Raw genomic sequence first — 16,852 nt, forward strand, 5'->3', positions numbered from 1 at the left:
ATGTTAACCGGAAGAGTCCCCCCTTACCTTAGCCAAGGATCTTGATTAGCCCACTTCCTCTTTTGTTTCTCTTTCACGTATCAGCTCTTCTACTCTTCTGCTCCTCTTTCACATCTATTTTCCTTTTTTTTTTCTCAATTCCTTATTTTTATGAAAATAGATTTTAATTTAGTAAAAGGCCTACTAACATAGCATCCCCTCTTTACTAACACCACATTTGGCCCAATAGCTCATCTCATAATTCTTTCCAAATAATTCTACAAAATACCGAATAATTTTAAATAATAATTTAATTTCCGATCAAATTAAAATTAGAAAATATGGGGTGTTACAACAAGAATGGTTATGATAATGCTTGTTTCATTAGAATTCATTTTAAATTATACATAAATACCATAAAATAGACTAAAAGTGAATTAAAACTAATGTAAAATTATAAATACAAGAAAGAAAATAATTACAATAACTTTAATTTTTTTTAAATTTAATGCGTGTATAAAATTATTTCACGCCGCAACAGTCGCAATGCGCAACGTAGTGACCGCATTGACCGCAATCGCAACATCCACAACTGCAACCACATCCGCAGCCACAACTGCAATTTAAAACCATGACTACAACCTCCTCTCACTCTTCTTCAACCTTCACCGATCCTCAATCATCACCCTCGGCCACTCTCTCTACTGGTTCAGCATCGTCATCATCAGTTGTTACCTCAAAGATTCGTGGATCTTCATCACTTTCTACAAAGTTCAAGAGATTCAAACCAAACTGAGTTTATTTCTCATTTGAAGACTTGCACCGATGATCTACAACAACATAAGCTTCATCATCATTAGAGGCTCGGATTCGTGGAGTTTTCTTTCGCTTTTGCTTCAAGATTCGAACAAGTAAGTATTCTAAACTTTCTAAGCATATTAGTACCATGATTAGGGCATGCTGTGAGCTCCTACCATCGGGAGGCCGGGTTAGGTTTAGTACCACTACGTGAGATGGATGATTGTTGCATTGCATAATTTTGGATTCTTGAGTGTTGATTTCAGTTTGCTTGTAATTGTTGTTTGAATGTTTGAATTATCAAGTTGAATTCTATGAATGAATATAAACGTGTTGATGTGCTTAGTTTTGGTTTTGGTGAGTTTCCTCTAGATTAGGGTTCATATAGTCTGGGTTCAGTTAAGATAATAGAGTGGTCTAATGGAGAAACTAAGGGCAGATCCATGTTTAGCGTGAAAAATGAGTCGAATAGTGTCGGTCTTATTGATTTCTGGGCGGTTTGAGTAGACTCCGGTGGTTGGGGGCGCCGGAGAAGACGATCGGAGGTATCTCCGGCGTCTTTGTTTTTGTTTTGTTATTCTTCTCTTAAATCTTGCATGGCGCACCATGATTGGTTTATTTTCCCAGCTTTTGGTCATTTGTCTTCTTGCATATGATTGGAATGCATGGTGTTATTTTGTGATTGGCTTAGGGTTATCTTTTGTCTTATTACACTTAAAATCTGAGTGGACCAATTGATATTGAGTTCCATTTGCTATTATGTCATGCTGATTTTCTAAAACCATAGAATAAACAAAATGTCGCATGCTGATATCAAATAGTAAGTGTGGAATATTGAAATGAAGTTGGAATGGTTGATGGGCCACAAATGTGCATTGTTGCTTGGGCTTTTGTAGACTTTTGATAAACACACTCCCATACTGCTAATGCTACGTGTATTGTGTTGACTTGGACCTAGCTCTTATAATTTCCACACCCCCAGATTCCTGGCCCAATTCACCAATAACATAACTATAGTTCATTTTTCTAATACTTCCACACCCCCTGATGGCTAGAATTCCTTTTTACTTCAAATTGTTTCTTTTCTAGTTTTATTATTAACAAATCATTTTGTACTTAAATAAAAAATTCTAAAAAATGCTTTTTAATTTCTTTAATGTCTTAGGATATTTTTAGTATTTTTGTAGAATTTTACAATTTAATTTGATATTTTCTTTGAGCATATTTCTTAAACTTGTTCATATTTCTTTTTGTTTTGGCACACTTAGAAAATTGTTTTGATTGAAGGACTTGAAAATGAGTTTGGCCACAATCTGTTGTATGAATTCAGTAGACTTATGTAGGATATTATGTACAAAAATCCAAAATCAAACTCTAATTTTTTATTAGGTTTTAGATTGAGTTTTAGTGCTCGATTCTTGTATGTTTAAAATCCCAAATTGCATGATTTTGTTAATTAATGAAGGTACACTTGTGCAATGCTATGAGAATCTCTTAGGAGGTGTAATAAGGGTTTCATAAAAGTTTTAGGAGCTTTAATTTGGTTTTTTAGGTCATTTCTTTTTATTGTTTTGAATTTTCTTTCAACTTGTAAATAATTGGTTTGTAATCTTATTTGTTTAAGTGTAGCTTTTGTCTTGATAATTGTTTGGTATCCAAGTGAGGTGATTATCTCTTATTGCTTTCTCTCTATTTGCTTCCCATGTTCACTTAGGATGGTGACTTCAATCTTGTATAAGATTAGTCACATAGAACAACTTAGGTTGGTATTCTATGCATGCTTACAATAAGTATAGATTCCGCTTTCATCCTTAACCTTATGGCCACCATTGTATGATAATATTAGGATAGAGATTTCCCTTTGTTAGTCATTCTCCCTCTTCATCTCTTTTTCGTTTTTGACTTTTAAAACACCTAATAAATAATGACACGAATCATACTACTACTTCTTTTTTTAGTGGAAGAGAAATGATTGGGGTGTAGACCCTAGTCTATTTCTTTACTACTTAGTGGGAGAGAAATGATTGGGGTGTAGACCCTAGTCTATTTCTTTACTACTTACTTAGTGAGAGAAAAATGATTGGGGTGTAGACCCTAGTCTATTTCTTTACTACTTACTTTAGTGGGAGAGAAATTATTGGGGTGTAGATCCTAGTCTATTTATCTACTACTTAGAGGAACGAGTAGGGTGTAGACCCTAGTCTGATTCTCTACCATTTGCAAACTCTTTTTGTATGATTCAAATCACAAACTAATTCCCCTTTAATAAACACCCAATCAAAAAACACTTAAAACACTTAATAACTATTCAAAGGTTAATTAAAGTAAGGAAGTGATGCGAGGCCTAGTAGTGGGTCTCGTCCATCATGGATTTACATCAAAAAATACAAACCAATGTACTTTCTTTTGCTTCTAAGAGCATGTTAAGTCCTTTCTATAGATAGGCGTATAAGTCTCCAAAGGTCGAGCATCGTTGGATTGTGATCTTAACCTCTGTTCACCTAAAAAACACAAAACAAATGGAAATTGTTGAGCCGAACTACAAGACTGTGATTCCTGGTAAGGAATACGTAGGCATTAGGTCGCGGGGCCTAAGCGAGCACAATTTGGTAAATATTCCTTCTTTTCCCTGTGTTTTATTTTCTTTCTTTATGCATGCATTTCCCTTTAGCATTAGGCTTAAAACTCATTAGAGACCCCTTTGATTAGAAACAAACATATGTGGATCCCGTCGAGTACGAAGGACGTGAGGGGTGCTGACAGATTCCCCTCGCCTAACCGACTCCCGTACCCTATTCTCTGGTTGCAAGACCTTGTTCTTATTCTTTGCTAGGTGTTCTGATATTCCTTTCCTTGATGGGATAAATATATTAGTGGCGACTCTGGTTATTTTTTTGCAGTATCGAAAGAAGGTAATGAAGATTTTGATTTCTGTATCAAGGATTGTGTTGCGAAGGGTTTTGGCTTTGTCGGTTGTTTTATTTGATTTGTGCCTTTTTTTGCAGGTGTAAAGAGAAGCATAGAAAAGAGGCTTCTCAGCTTCATCATGAATTGCACCACTTCTCTGCTTATTTATAATATTGTCCCTCCTCTCTACTTCTCTGTTTCTGATTTGTTGTATTTTTGTTTGAATTAATTGCAGGTTAAGGTTTTGTGTGGTGTGGATTATGATGATTTGGATAAACCTAGCCCATCAAAAAACTGGTATAAGTTTTGAACCTGGGGACCTCTGACCTCAGTGGTTGATCGCTCTTTCTTTTATTTATCCATTTTGGTACTAAGAAAGGTCTCCTTTAGTTTCAAGTCTGCACTATAATTCATCATTTATTCATTTAGTCTTGGTGTTTGTTTTAAGTTCATCTATAGAAGGAATCTTCTAAAATGCAAATCCTATTTGTTTAGGTACGTGTAGCTATTAAGGTGAAGGCTTCTGTTATCATTTTCTTCACTTCATCCGGAAGGACTGCAAGGTAAATTCTTTGAATAATTGGATATGAGTGATATGGATAAATTAATATTCATATTAATTTGTATTCATTGTATTTTCAAAAATCTTTGGAAGGCTTTTCTAAACTTTCCATGTGTACTTTTCAGATTGATAGCAAAGTACAGGCCAACGATGTCGGTTATCTCTGTTGTGATACCCAGACTTAAGACAAATCAACTAAAATGGAGCTTTAGTGGAGCTTTTGAAGTTAGATTTTAGCCATAAATACTACATTGTCTGATTTTAAAGATAAAATGTGAAAAGGGAGTTTCTGGTCATGATTCAATTCTCTGTCACTTTAATTGGATAATTTAAATTTTATGTGTTAAGAAATGTGGTTAGGTCTAACTCAACCCTACAAAACCGGCTTGTAGGGTGAGGATTGCCCCCACTTATAAGGACATGTTTAGGCCATATATTGTTCGATGTGGAACTCTTAACACACCCCCTCACGCCCAGGACTAGACAACTGGAGCGTGGAAATAAATGGCGGGTGACCCGATAACGGAAACCATAGAAGGTGGCCCACCGGATCTTAAACGAGGCTCTTGATACCATGTTAAGAAGTGTGGTTGGGCCTAACTCAACCCTACAAAACCGGCTTGTAGGGTGAGGATTGCCCCCACTTATAAGGACATGTTTAGGCCATATATTGTCCGATGTGGGACTCTTAACATTATGAATTATAACAATTGAAAGCTTGCTTACATGATTAAAAAATGGCACATGAAATGATTTAATTTTATAATCAGTCACATGTAAACTTAGATATCATGGAACCATTTGTTTGGTAAAGAAATTTAGCATGCTTATTTTCCAGGTTGTTGTTGAAACACATAAAGTATATGCTTAAGCATCCTTTACCAAATTGTTTCAATTTGCAAATAAATGCAACTTTCAATCCTCATATTGCAATGCTTAAGCATCCGTTACCAAATTGGTTTAGGTTTAATACAACAGGAACATTGTGACAAAGTGATCTCTGTGGATTTATTTAAAATATATTTGTTTTACCATATAACTTATATCTCAAATTTATTTGCTATTATTGTTTGTTGTATGTTACATAATATAATAGCTTAAGCGTTGTTGTATGATGGATTCCAATTTTTCGATTCTAGAGTATGGACAGCCTGAGCTATGGATGCATAACGTGACTGATGTGGTGGACATCATTTGGTCTGAAAAAGGCTGCAAGACAGAAGCTTGAACTGCAAGCACGAAGAAATTGAGTGCAGATATAAATTACTTCACTGAAAAAGGCTGCAAGACAGAAGCCTGAACTACAAGCACGAAGAAATTGAGTGCAGATATAAATTACTTCACTTCAAGTACAGATTTAGTTAAACGTGTGTTATAGTATTTGTATTAGACCATGTGCAATGGTGTGTTTATTTAAACTCAACATGGCAAAATCATGTGCAATGGGTGTTTAGAGTAGTGTTGAGTGTGTGTTGGAGGAGAGAGATGTTGAGAAAACTCAACACAATGTACACTGACGCAGGGAACGAGGTGGCAGCTGCTGATTGGCCCAAAACAGGCGCGTGTGAGCCACGCGCTGGCAGTGAGAGTGGGCTTTATCCCACGCGGAGAGAGAAAGAGAAAAGGGATAAGTGGAGCCACGTGGCTGGGCTTGATTGGCTGGCCAGATTTTTATCCATTTAATACTTTGAACTCAATTATTTCGTTGCAAATTTATTTTTTTTATTTTTTTTTTTACCAAAATTCATGATTTTTTTTCTCTATAAATAGAGACTTGGTTCATTTGATTTGGACACAGAAAAAAAAACTAAGTTTTTCACTATCTTAATCTTATTATTATCTTTCTATTAGTGTTTATTTTGAAGTTAAGTGTCTTTTTTTAGTGAAATGGATCCCAATAATCATTTTAACACTCAAAATTCTGCTAATTTTCCATTTAACCAAAATCCCAACAATTTTCAAAATCCCAACAATTATCAATATCCCAACTATTATCAAAATCCAAATCAATTTTCCAACCAACATCCTCAAAACATACCTAATTTTGGTTTTCCACCAAATTTCAACCAGTCATCCTCTGTTCCAAACTTTCAACCATATTATGGATCTATGCCGAGAAATCTATCTCAAACACCCCCATTTAATGGTTATGTGACAATGGAGAATGCAAATTTTCCAAGTGGTGGTGTACCTGAATTTCCCGAATTTTCAACACAACTAACTATTGGTGGCATGATAGTTTCTAATGAAGTCGCTCCAAATTCACTGGATTCAACTCCTAAGAGCAGGAAAACTCAGCAACCAGCATGGAACACTGAACAAAATTTGGTGCTAATTAGTGGGTGGATTAAATTTGGAACAAGCAGTGTTGTCGGGAGAAACCAGAAAGGTGAAACATATTGGGGTAAAATTGATGAGTATTGTAATGAGCATTGCTCATTCGATCCTCCGCGTGATGGACCTGCATGCCGAAACCGTTTTAATTATATGAACAAAATGTTGGGTAAATGGATTGGCGCTTATGATGGCGCTAAGCGTATGCAAGGAAGTGGTTGGTCGGAGAATGATGTTTTGGCAAAAGCGCAGGAATTATATGCATGTGGGAAGAATGTTAGATTCACTTTAATGGAAGAATGGCACGCTCTCCGTGATCAACCACGTTATGGTAGTCAAGTAGGAGGAAATATTGGCTCAGGAAGTAGTGGATCTAAGAGATCTCGCGAGAGTGATGCATGTGGCTCAAACACTGTAGAATCCAGTGCTTATCCTATAGGAAGGGAGGCAGCTAAAAAAAAGGGTAAAAAGAAAAGCAAGAAATATGCCTCGGAGGTGGTGGACAAAGAATGGGCTGAATACAAAGAATTCAAGACGAAAGAGCTTGAACGATTGGACAACATAGCCTTGATGCAACAACAGGCTAACAATATAGCCTTGGAAAAGACTAAAACTAAGAAAATGAAGATGTATCTAAAGCTAACTTCCGAAGAGCATCTAGATGACCGGAAGAAACAGCTGTTGAAAAAGTTGGAGGCAGAACTGTTTGATAATTAATTTCAATGAAGTATTTGTCAGTGTAGTGTTTGCTTTAATTATTGTTGTTTCAATATGCCAGTGTAGTGTTTGCTTTAATTATTGTTGTTTCAATATGCCAATGTAGTGTTTGCTTTAATTATTATTGTTTCAATATGCCAGTGTAGTGTTTGCTTTAATTATTGTTGTTTCAATATGCCAGTGTAGTGTTTGCTTTAATTATTATTGTTTCAATATGCCAGTGTAGTGTTTGCTTTAATTATTGTTATTTCGAATCCGTCAGTGGTCCACCACCCAATTCGAATCTAATCCTTATCTGATAATTAACTCTATACAATAAATTATTTCGAATCTTTGGGGACCTTTCAAGTAGTGATAACTACTTCACCCAGCGAGTTGATGCAGCCAATAAAGAAGGTATATCACCCTTAGCAAAATGTACCACAGCAATTCGAATGTTAGCATATGGTGTGGCAGCAGATGCGGTCGATGAGTACATCAAAATAGGAGGTACTACAGCATTGGAGTGCTTACGTAGACTCTGTAAAGGAATCATATGCTTGTACGAGCAAGTGTATCTGAGAGCACCAACCCAAGATGACCTGCAAAGAATACTGCATGTTAGTGAAATGCGAGGGTTCCCAGGGATGATTGGGAGTATTGACTGCATGCACTGGGAGTGGAAAAATTGTCCTAAAGCATGGGAAGGACAATTTACTAGAGGGGATAAGGGAACCACCACAGTTATTCTTGAAGCAGTTGCATCTCATGACCTATGGATCTGGCATGCCTTTTTTGGATGTCCGGGAACGTTGAACGATATAAACGTTCTAGACCGGTCACCAGTGTTTGATGACGTGGAACAGGGAAAGGCTCCAAGTGTGAATTTCTTTGTGAATCAACGTCCATATAATATGGCATACTATCTAGCTGATGGTATCTACCCTTCTTATCCAAATTTCGTCAAATCGATTAGACTTCCTCAAAGTGAACCCGATAAATTATTTGCAAAATTTCAGGAGGGATGTCGGAAGGACATCGAACGTGCATTTGGAGTGCTCCAAGCTCGATTTAAAATCATCCGTGAACCAGCTCGCTTGTGGGACATAGCTGATTTGGGTATCATCATGAGGTCATGCATCATATTACATAATATGATTGTTGAGGATGAACGAGATTCATATTCTCAACGTTGGACCGATTTTGAGCAATCTGGGGAAAGTGGATCTAGTGCACCACAACCATACTCGACCGAGGTGTTACCCCCTTTTGCAAATCATGTGCGTGCTAGATCAGAGTTCCGTGATCCAAATGTTCATCAAGAATTGCAAGCCGATCTAGTGAAGCAGGACCGGCCCTGTGGGGGTGCAAGAAGTGCTACCACACAGGGCCTCCGATTTTTTAGGGCCTCAAATTTTAAAAAGGGGCTTAATATAAATTAAAATATATATTATATACCTTTAATTCCATTATATATCATATGTTGTAGTCTAGCAGAGCGGTAACTGAAATGTTATTTAAGTTGTAGGACTTCTGTTCGATTCTCAAATTTTTCATGCAGCATAGTTTTTAAAACATACAGTCTTTACGTTTTAATGTTGCAATTAATTTACTCAACTTTTTCTTTTATTAATATATTGAAGTAAATCTTATCTCTCAGCCTACAACCTAAATAAATATATTTTATTTTATTTAAAATTTAATATTGTAATTAACTTAATTAATTTTTTTTATTATTATATTTTATAGATGTATGAAAAATTTTAAAATATAAATTTGAAAATATTTATATTTTCTATTATTCGGAATCGACATATTAATAAATTAAGAATAGTAGTTGTGAGACATAAAAATTTGTAATTTCACTTTGTTGGTTGATTATTAAATAAAACATTTTTGTTTAAAGAATTATTTCCTTTCATTAAATAATATAAATTTTTCTATAAATCAAAGATGGTAAGAGTAGAAAAATGCAAAAAATGTAAACTTCGACGAGTCAAATTTCTATAAAATATTTCTATATTATTTTTATCTTTATATATTTAATTTTATTTTTTACAATTTAAACGAAATATGATATTTTTTTTTAATTTGTCATGTTTTATTTATTAAAGGCTTAATTTTAAAATAGAACGGGGCCTCCAAATTGTTTGGGCCGGCCCTGTAGTGAAGCACATATGGACAAAATTTGGAATGTTCCGTGATTGAATTATTTGTGTGTTGTATTGCATTTTAAATTATTTGTATCGTACTAATTACGTTACTTGTGTGTTGTATTGCATTTTAAATTATTTGTAACGTACTAATTACGTTAATTGTGTGTTGTAGTTTAAATTAATTTAAGATGATTTGTATCGTATCCAATTATTTAAATAAATTTTGTTTTTATTACAAAAAATTAAAAAATAAATTATTAAGTATTTATTATTTTAATTTAATTTTAATCGATAATTGTAATTTTATGTAATCATAAAAATAAAAATAAAATTTAAATAAGAATATGAAAATAAAAAGTGGTGGGGTAGGGTGTTGAGTGAAAAACCATTGGAGAGGGTAAAAGTTGAATGGGTGTTGAGTTATTAGGTGGAAGAAAGAGAAAATGATGTGGAGTGTTGGAAGTTGAAAAAGTGGGTGTTGAGTGTTGCTATTGTACATGGTCTTAGAAAGATTTACAGTTTCCGAAAACAAATAAATGTTGGGGACAACTTCTCTACCCATCACAAAAAGATGGGTAGTGTACCTCCAACCAATCATATGACTCCATCTCATTTAACACATTTAATTATTTATTAAAATACTATAAATGTTTGTTGTTTTCAAAACATTTTACAAAGGAGGTAACCTTACCCAACTTTTTGAGTTGGGTAAATAAGAATTCACCATAAATGTTTTGGCTGGTTTTTGTTGAATTTTGATTTGCAGTAATAAACCAATTATTGGTATTTGATACATCATTCCCTTATAGAAATAAAATCTGTTTTTCTTCTTGATTTTTTTTTTTTGCTTTTATCTATTTAATACAACAATAGATGTCAATGGCAAAAGCTCAAGTTGGGGTGAAGAATTTTTTTTGCATTAATTTGTTTTCATTAATTTTTTTATTAATATTTATAATAATTGATTGATTCACATCCGCCGTTAATTTTTATCTGTTGACTTTATTATTCTAATTGTATCTTTTTGCTTTAAGTTATGATTTATGAATTATAAAATTTTTAAGATGAGTTATAAATTTTTTTTTAACATATAAATTTTTTTCTTTTTCAAATTATTTTGATATTTTCCATGAGGTATTTTTTTATTTTTATAATCTACATGGAATTTTTTTAATTTATAATTTAATTTTTAATTTTTTTTCTTTTTTTAATTATATATTATATTTTCTTACCGTTAATATTTCAATTTTTTTAACATTATTTAATTTTCTTTAAGTGTATTGGAAATAGTTACGTTTTTTAAATTTCTTTTTTTCAATAAAATAAAATCAATAATTATATATTTTCATAATTATATAAATTTATTATAAGTAAATGTTTTATATATAGAATAACATGATTTATTGGAACATTCTCATAATTATGCTTTTAAGATTTTTATAGCTACTTATTTTTTTTATAGTAATTAAAATTATTTTTTACCTCAAATTTAATATTTATAGTATATTTACTATAATTAGAAAATAATATCTTTTATATATTATGTTAAAATATATCCTTCAATAACTAATATGATTTACCTTTAAATAATATATTAGTTTATAATCTCTGCTTCCATAATTAATTTATCCTTCCATATATATTTTATTTACTTAAAAAACAATAAATTTCCCTCAGTAAATAAATTCTTCAATAATAAATTATTTTTTAATTTCTTTTCAAATAAGTAGTTTATTTTTATTTACTAATAAAAATACAATGATATTCAAAAGAAAGGAAATTCATAATTTATTTTATAAAAAAACAATAATTGAATGATAATATGAAAATATTAATTGAATGATTATAAGAAATTGGAAGCAATAATTTAATGACAATAACCGTTAGTAATATTTTTATGATAAAAAGCACGGACAATAATAATATATGAATACACAATTTTTACAAGATCATTTTGATACTATAAAAATTGATTCAATAAATTAAGTTGATTAGTTTTAATTTCAAACTAATAATAAAAGAAATATTTATTTAATATTTAATTCAAATTATCTTAAAATAATTAGAATATTGTTACATTACCAATAATAAATTTATATTAGAAAAAAATTATGTTAAAAGATGCAAAATTATAGATTTGAATCGCTAAATTATATAATTATTAAATTAGATTAGTCCATCTAACTAAAAGGTAATATGTTATAGTCCATCATTTTTTATTTATTTTCTTATATATATATATATATATATATATATATATATATATATATATGTATATATATATATATATATATATATATATATATATATATATATATATATATATATATATATATATGTAATTCACGTAAATACTTATTAATAGAATATCAAATTAATTAATTTTATTTTATTTTAATTTTCAAATTTGTTTTTGATTTAGAACGTTAATTTTTTAGACTAGATCATTTTGCTTTATAAAAATTGATTCAATCAATTAAGTATGATTTTTTTTATAATTCTTTTTAAACAAAAATATCATATATCTGATAGAAAATGATATATGATATGATACAAGAAAAAATAAAATTGACATCAAAAAATGTTAGCAATTTTTATGATAAAATTTTAACATTAATTCTAAATTTATATTCAAATTTTTATCTTCAAATATCATAAGAAATATCATAAGAGTCATTTTTATTTGTGTTAGTAAATTATTTTAGAGGCAAATGTAGTTTGACATTTTTGTTTTATTTTAGTGAATGAGATGTTATAACTTTATTACATATTATTATTGAGTAGATTTATATTAAAACAGGTTTTAGTCTAAAACTAAAATATAACTTAATATTTATGATATATTTTAATTTAGTATTAGAAATACGTACATTAAAATTACATAATTATATACCTATGCAAATTGTATTTATACTAAAAATTACTAAAAATGATTTATTTTAGACTTGAGACATTTATGATGTATGAAAAACCCAACTTTCTTATAAAAAACACAAATTTGTCATTCTTTTTATTCAATTTATTTTATTATATATTAAATAAAAGCTCTATTTTATACATTTTCTACGGGTCGAGACTACTTAAAATAGTCATGCCCTAGAAACCGAGACTACTTAATTTTTTATTATTTAATTTATTTTTCTACTAAAATAGACAATACAAGGGGCCGAGACTAGTTAATTTGTATATCTAATTTTATTGAATTAACACAATTTCCCTTTAAAAATTAATAAAATAACTCTACACTATACAATTAATTCATATTTAGATCACAAGCAGAAATTGATCTATTTTTATTTATTATTTTTAATAGTATATTTGTTATCAATATTTTTTAATCATTACTTTAACATAATTATTTACTATTTATAATAGGTGAATTCTTATCTACACAACTCAAAAAGTTGGGTAATGTTACCTCCTTTGTAAAATGCATTGAAAACAACGTTTATATTTAGTATTTTAACAAATAATTAAATGTGTTAAATTAAATGGAATTATGTGATTGGTTGGAGGTACACTACCCAACTTTTTGTGATGAGTAGAGAAGTTGTCCCCTTTATAATAAGGTTGCGCGACCCGCCGTACTCCAAATAGATTTGATGTTTCTTTATATTTAAAGATTTTTACTATAGTTTTAATTATCATTTAATTGATAATACTCATATTTAATTTTATGGGAGATATTTAAAATATTAATTAATTAATTCAATTATATAAACGGGAATAAGTTACAAATTTTTTTATAAACATGAAAAAGTTTACTATTGATACAATTATTATTATTAATATTATAAACTGTAATAAGTTATAAATATTTTTATAAATGGAAAAAGTCAACTGATGATACAATTATTTTTATAAACGAGAATAATTTGCAAATATTTTTATAAGTGGAAAAAAGTCAACAGTTTATACAATTATTTAACGAGTTAATTTTTTTTAAAACTTACATAAATTATTAATAAATTAGTTAAGTAAAACTTTTTTATGTATATTATTAATAACAGTGATATCTATACAATAGTAATCTAACTATAAGTAAAATTTATAAATTATAAGTGTTTTGAAAATGAAATTTTTTACTTAAAAAATATTTAACCCGTGTCTCGCACGGATCTAAGTAATAGTTAATATATATAATTAAAATTTTAAAGAAACATTGTAAAAAGAGAAAACATTATCAAAATGTTCTTAAAAGTTTTTATTTTTTCTATTTTTTCTAAATAGAGTCGCTTATGTTTTATAACAACTTTTTTTTTCCTTATGTAATCAATATTTCTCTTAAATTTATTTAAATGATTGATTACAAAAATTAAAAATTGATTTAACTAAACAAACTAAAAATTAATTTTTTTTAATAAAAAAAACATGGTTAGTAAAAATAGAGTAAACTATTTATTTATGAATCTTTGTGTATCGATTGATTGAATCTAAATTAATTAAAATATTTTTAATAAACATCTATTATTAATATAATAAAGTAACATACTACTAATTAATATGATAAAGTAACATACTACTAAAATCACTTTCACACCCTTTAGAAAACGTAATAAGATGTTTAATTTTAAGGACAACATAGACAATTTGTAAGCCTAATAATAATTCCCATGCATGTTTGGCAAAAATATTCAAAATATTTATGGTTCTTTTAGAAAACGATGATCCAAGCATGCGTACATATTTCAATACCGTCATTTAAGTTCACAATTCAATTATTTTCAATTTCATTCTTTTCTATAGAAATTTTTGGGAAACCAACATCATCCAACCCTAAACCCTATCATAAACCCTATCATTTTGCATAACCAATTATATAAATTAACTTTTTTTAGTTTCCCATTTGTCTTCGTTTTCTCTCTATTATCTTCTTTTTCCCATATTACAATATCTCTCCATTATCTTTTTTTCCCATATTACAATATCTCAATATTTCGAATCATAAGTTTTCTCTCAATGTTTTTTATTTTCATCATCTTCAAGTTCAGATCAAACTTAAATCGTTGCCTTTGGTTATTCTATGCTACTCCAAAATGATTCAATTCCTCTTTATCTAGGTTTTCTTTCAATTATTGAATTCTAATTCTTTGTTTGTTTGAAATGCGCCTCTGTTAATTTTATTTTCAATTTCTGTGTTCACAATGTTAGTTTAGTTACTTCGAATGATTTTATCTTTATTAATTGTCTAGCATGGATTTTATTTTTAAGGTTGATTTGTTTCTTTGATAAGTGGGTTTGTTACTTTTACTCCATGATTACTATTTATTGATAATTGATTGTTGCATTTTTCATGTCAGTTAATGGTGCTCATGCTTAACTAATATTACTAGTTTGCAACTGACAATGGATTCAACTTACAATGGATACTATCAGAAGGAAATAATTCTGCATGATGTAAGTAGAAAGCTTGATTTGGTGACTTTTATGAACTGTTTTAGTTTTGTAGATGTACTCTTGGTTATTTTGCTTATGATGATAGTATGGTAATTGATAATTTGTTTGATTAGGTTGGTCAAGAACAAACTACTCCAACACTTCTTCAGTTTAAAAAATGTTAGCATAGATAGTAGCTTATTTCCCTTTATTCTTCTTCTAATCCTAGCCACACACGCGGAATGTTAGTTACATATTGGTTATTGCTTATTGTATATATACTAATACTATACCATTTCTTTATTCAATGAATAATAGAAGAATTTTATCATTTCATCATCATCTTCTTCACAGCATATGTTATCACCATTGTTATTCATTCTTTTCTCTTCTTTCATGGCTTGCGTGCTTTTTCAATGTGCCATTATCATGGTATCAGAGCTACTAAGCTCTGGTAGCCATTGATTCCTTATCTTTCTTTCTCTTTACCGATGCTCTTCTCCTTTCGGATTTCTGTAATTTGCAGATTCGTCTTCTCTTTATCTTTTCTTTCCATCGGTGTTCTTCATTCCTCAATTCATCAATGGCTTACCAAACCTACCAAGATTTTTCTACCAATTCCTCAAATCCTTACTGTCTACACCCAAATGAAAACCTAGCACTCGTTCTAGTTTCTCCATTACTGGATGACAAGAACTACCATAGTTGGTCAAGATCAAGGCATATTGCTTTGATCTCCAAGAATAAGGAGAAGTTCATTTATGGCTCCTTGCCCAAACCTCCAACTACTGATCCCCTTTATGCGCCATGGATTCGATGCAACACCATGGTTCTTGTATGGCTTCATTGCTCAATTTCGGAACATATTGCCAAATCAGTTTTGTGGATTGATAGTGCCACTGGTGTATGGAAGAATCTACAAACTCGCTTTTCTCATAGTGATCTGTTTTGCATATCTGACATTCAAGAGAACTTGTATAAGCTACGACAAGGTAATCTCGACGTTTCTAACTACTTTACTCAGCTTAAAGTTCTATGGGATGAACTCGATAATTACCGTCCTATTGTTGCGTGTTCTTGCGCCATCCCATGTTCTTGCGGTGCTATTGCATCCATTCAGACTTACCGTGCTCAAGATTGTGTTATTAGGTTCTTGAATGAGAAATTTACTCATTCAAAATCCCATATAATGATGATGATTCCCTTACCGGACATTGATAAGGCGTTCTCTTTGGTTATTCAGCAAGAACGGGAAATGCAAAGTTCTATAGCAGCCACGATTCCGACTGAAAATAACAATGAGGAAACTACTGCATTTCAAGTACAAACCAATTCAGGAAGCTATAATGACAATCCTCCATACTCAAAGAACAACACACAGGGACTTGCAGGAGCTAGAGGTCATAGCCGTGTTTGTACACACTGTGGAAGAACAAACCACGGGGTGGAAACTTGTTTCTTGAGGCATGGATTTCCACCTAGTTTTAAAGGCAAGAACAAGTCACAGAGTGCTGGTACCAATAATCATTCCGCTTCCACAGTCACTCTTGCCTCAGAAGCTTCCCACAGGAGTCTACTATATCTTCAATGGGATTCACTCAAGAGCAGTACAACAGTATCATTGAACTCCTCCAATAGTCAAAACTTAATGCTCAAGCCAATTCCATATCCACCTCCCCATTTTCCATGACCTCTCATTCAACCATTTCTACTGGTAAGAACCCTAATTTGTGGATTTTAGATAAAGGGGCAACGGACCATATAGCATTTGATAGGAGTGCATTCATTAATTGCACCAACATCATACCTGTTCATGTTAATTTGCCTGATGGCACACATATAACTGCATCCATGAACGGATCTACAAGCCAATATTCAGCAAATCGAATCAAACTTCAGATCAAAAAGGAAATTGAATCGAATGTTAAAACAGAAATTAGACAAATTTTATTGAATCAAATCTTGAATCAATTACAAATCAATAATTCCTAATTTACAATCGAATCAAATCCTAAAAACTAATCAATCTCTAAAATCTAATCTT

The 16,852-nt window shown here is 30.8% G+C and overlaps 3 protein-coding genes across 3 annotated transcripts; all 3 read left to right on the forward strand.

The window, feature by feature from the left end:
• Positions 1-6,355: 6,355 nt before the first annotated feature.
• On the forward strand, positions 6,356-7,297 carry LOC131639537 (uncharacterized). Its single transcript, XM_058910028.1, has one exon. The coding sequence runs from the start codon at positions 6,356-6,358 to the stop codon at positions 7,295-7,297; it is 942 nt and encodes a 313-aa protein (XP_058766011.1).
• A 434-nt stretch (positions 7,298-7,731) lies between these two features.
• On the forward strand, positions 7,732-8,718 carry LOC131639538 (uncharacterized). Its single transcript, XM_058910029.1, has one exon. It carries the CDS (start codon positions 7,732-7,734, stop codon positions 8,716-8,718), a length of 987 nt encoding a protein of 328 aa, XP_058766012.1.
• A 6,673-nt stretch (positions 8,719-15,391) lies between these two features.
• LOC131639539 (uncharacterized) lies at positions 15,392-16,498 on the forward strand. The gene has a single exon (XM_058910030.1). It carries the CDS (start codon positions 15,392-15,394, stop codon positions 16,496-16,498), a length of 1,107 nt encoding a protein of 368 aa, XP_058766013.1.
• The last annotated feature ends 354 nt before the right edge of the window (positions 16,499-16,852 follow it).

This window comes from Vicia villosa, unplaced genomic scaffold, assembly GCF_029867415.1.
Source record: "Vicia villosa cultivar HV-30 ecotype Madison, WI unplaced genomic scaffold, Vvil1.0 ctg.002683F_1_1, whole genome shotgun sequence".
In the NCBI taxonomy this organism is placed as follows: Eukaryota; Viridiplantae; Streptophyta; class Magnoliopsida; order Fabales; family Fabaceae; genus Vicia; species Vicia villosa.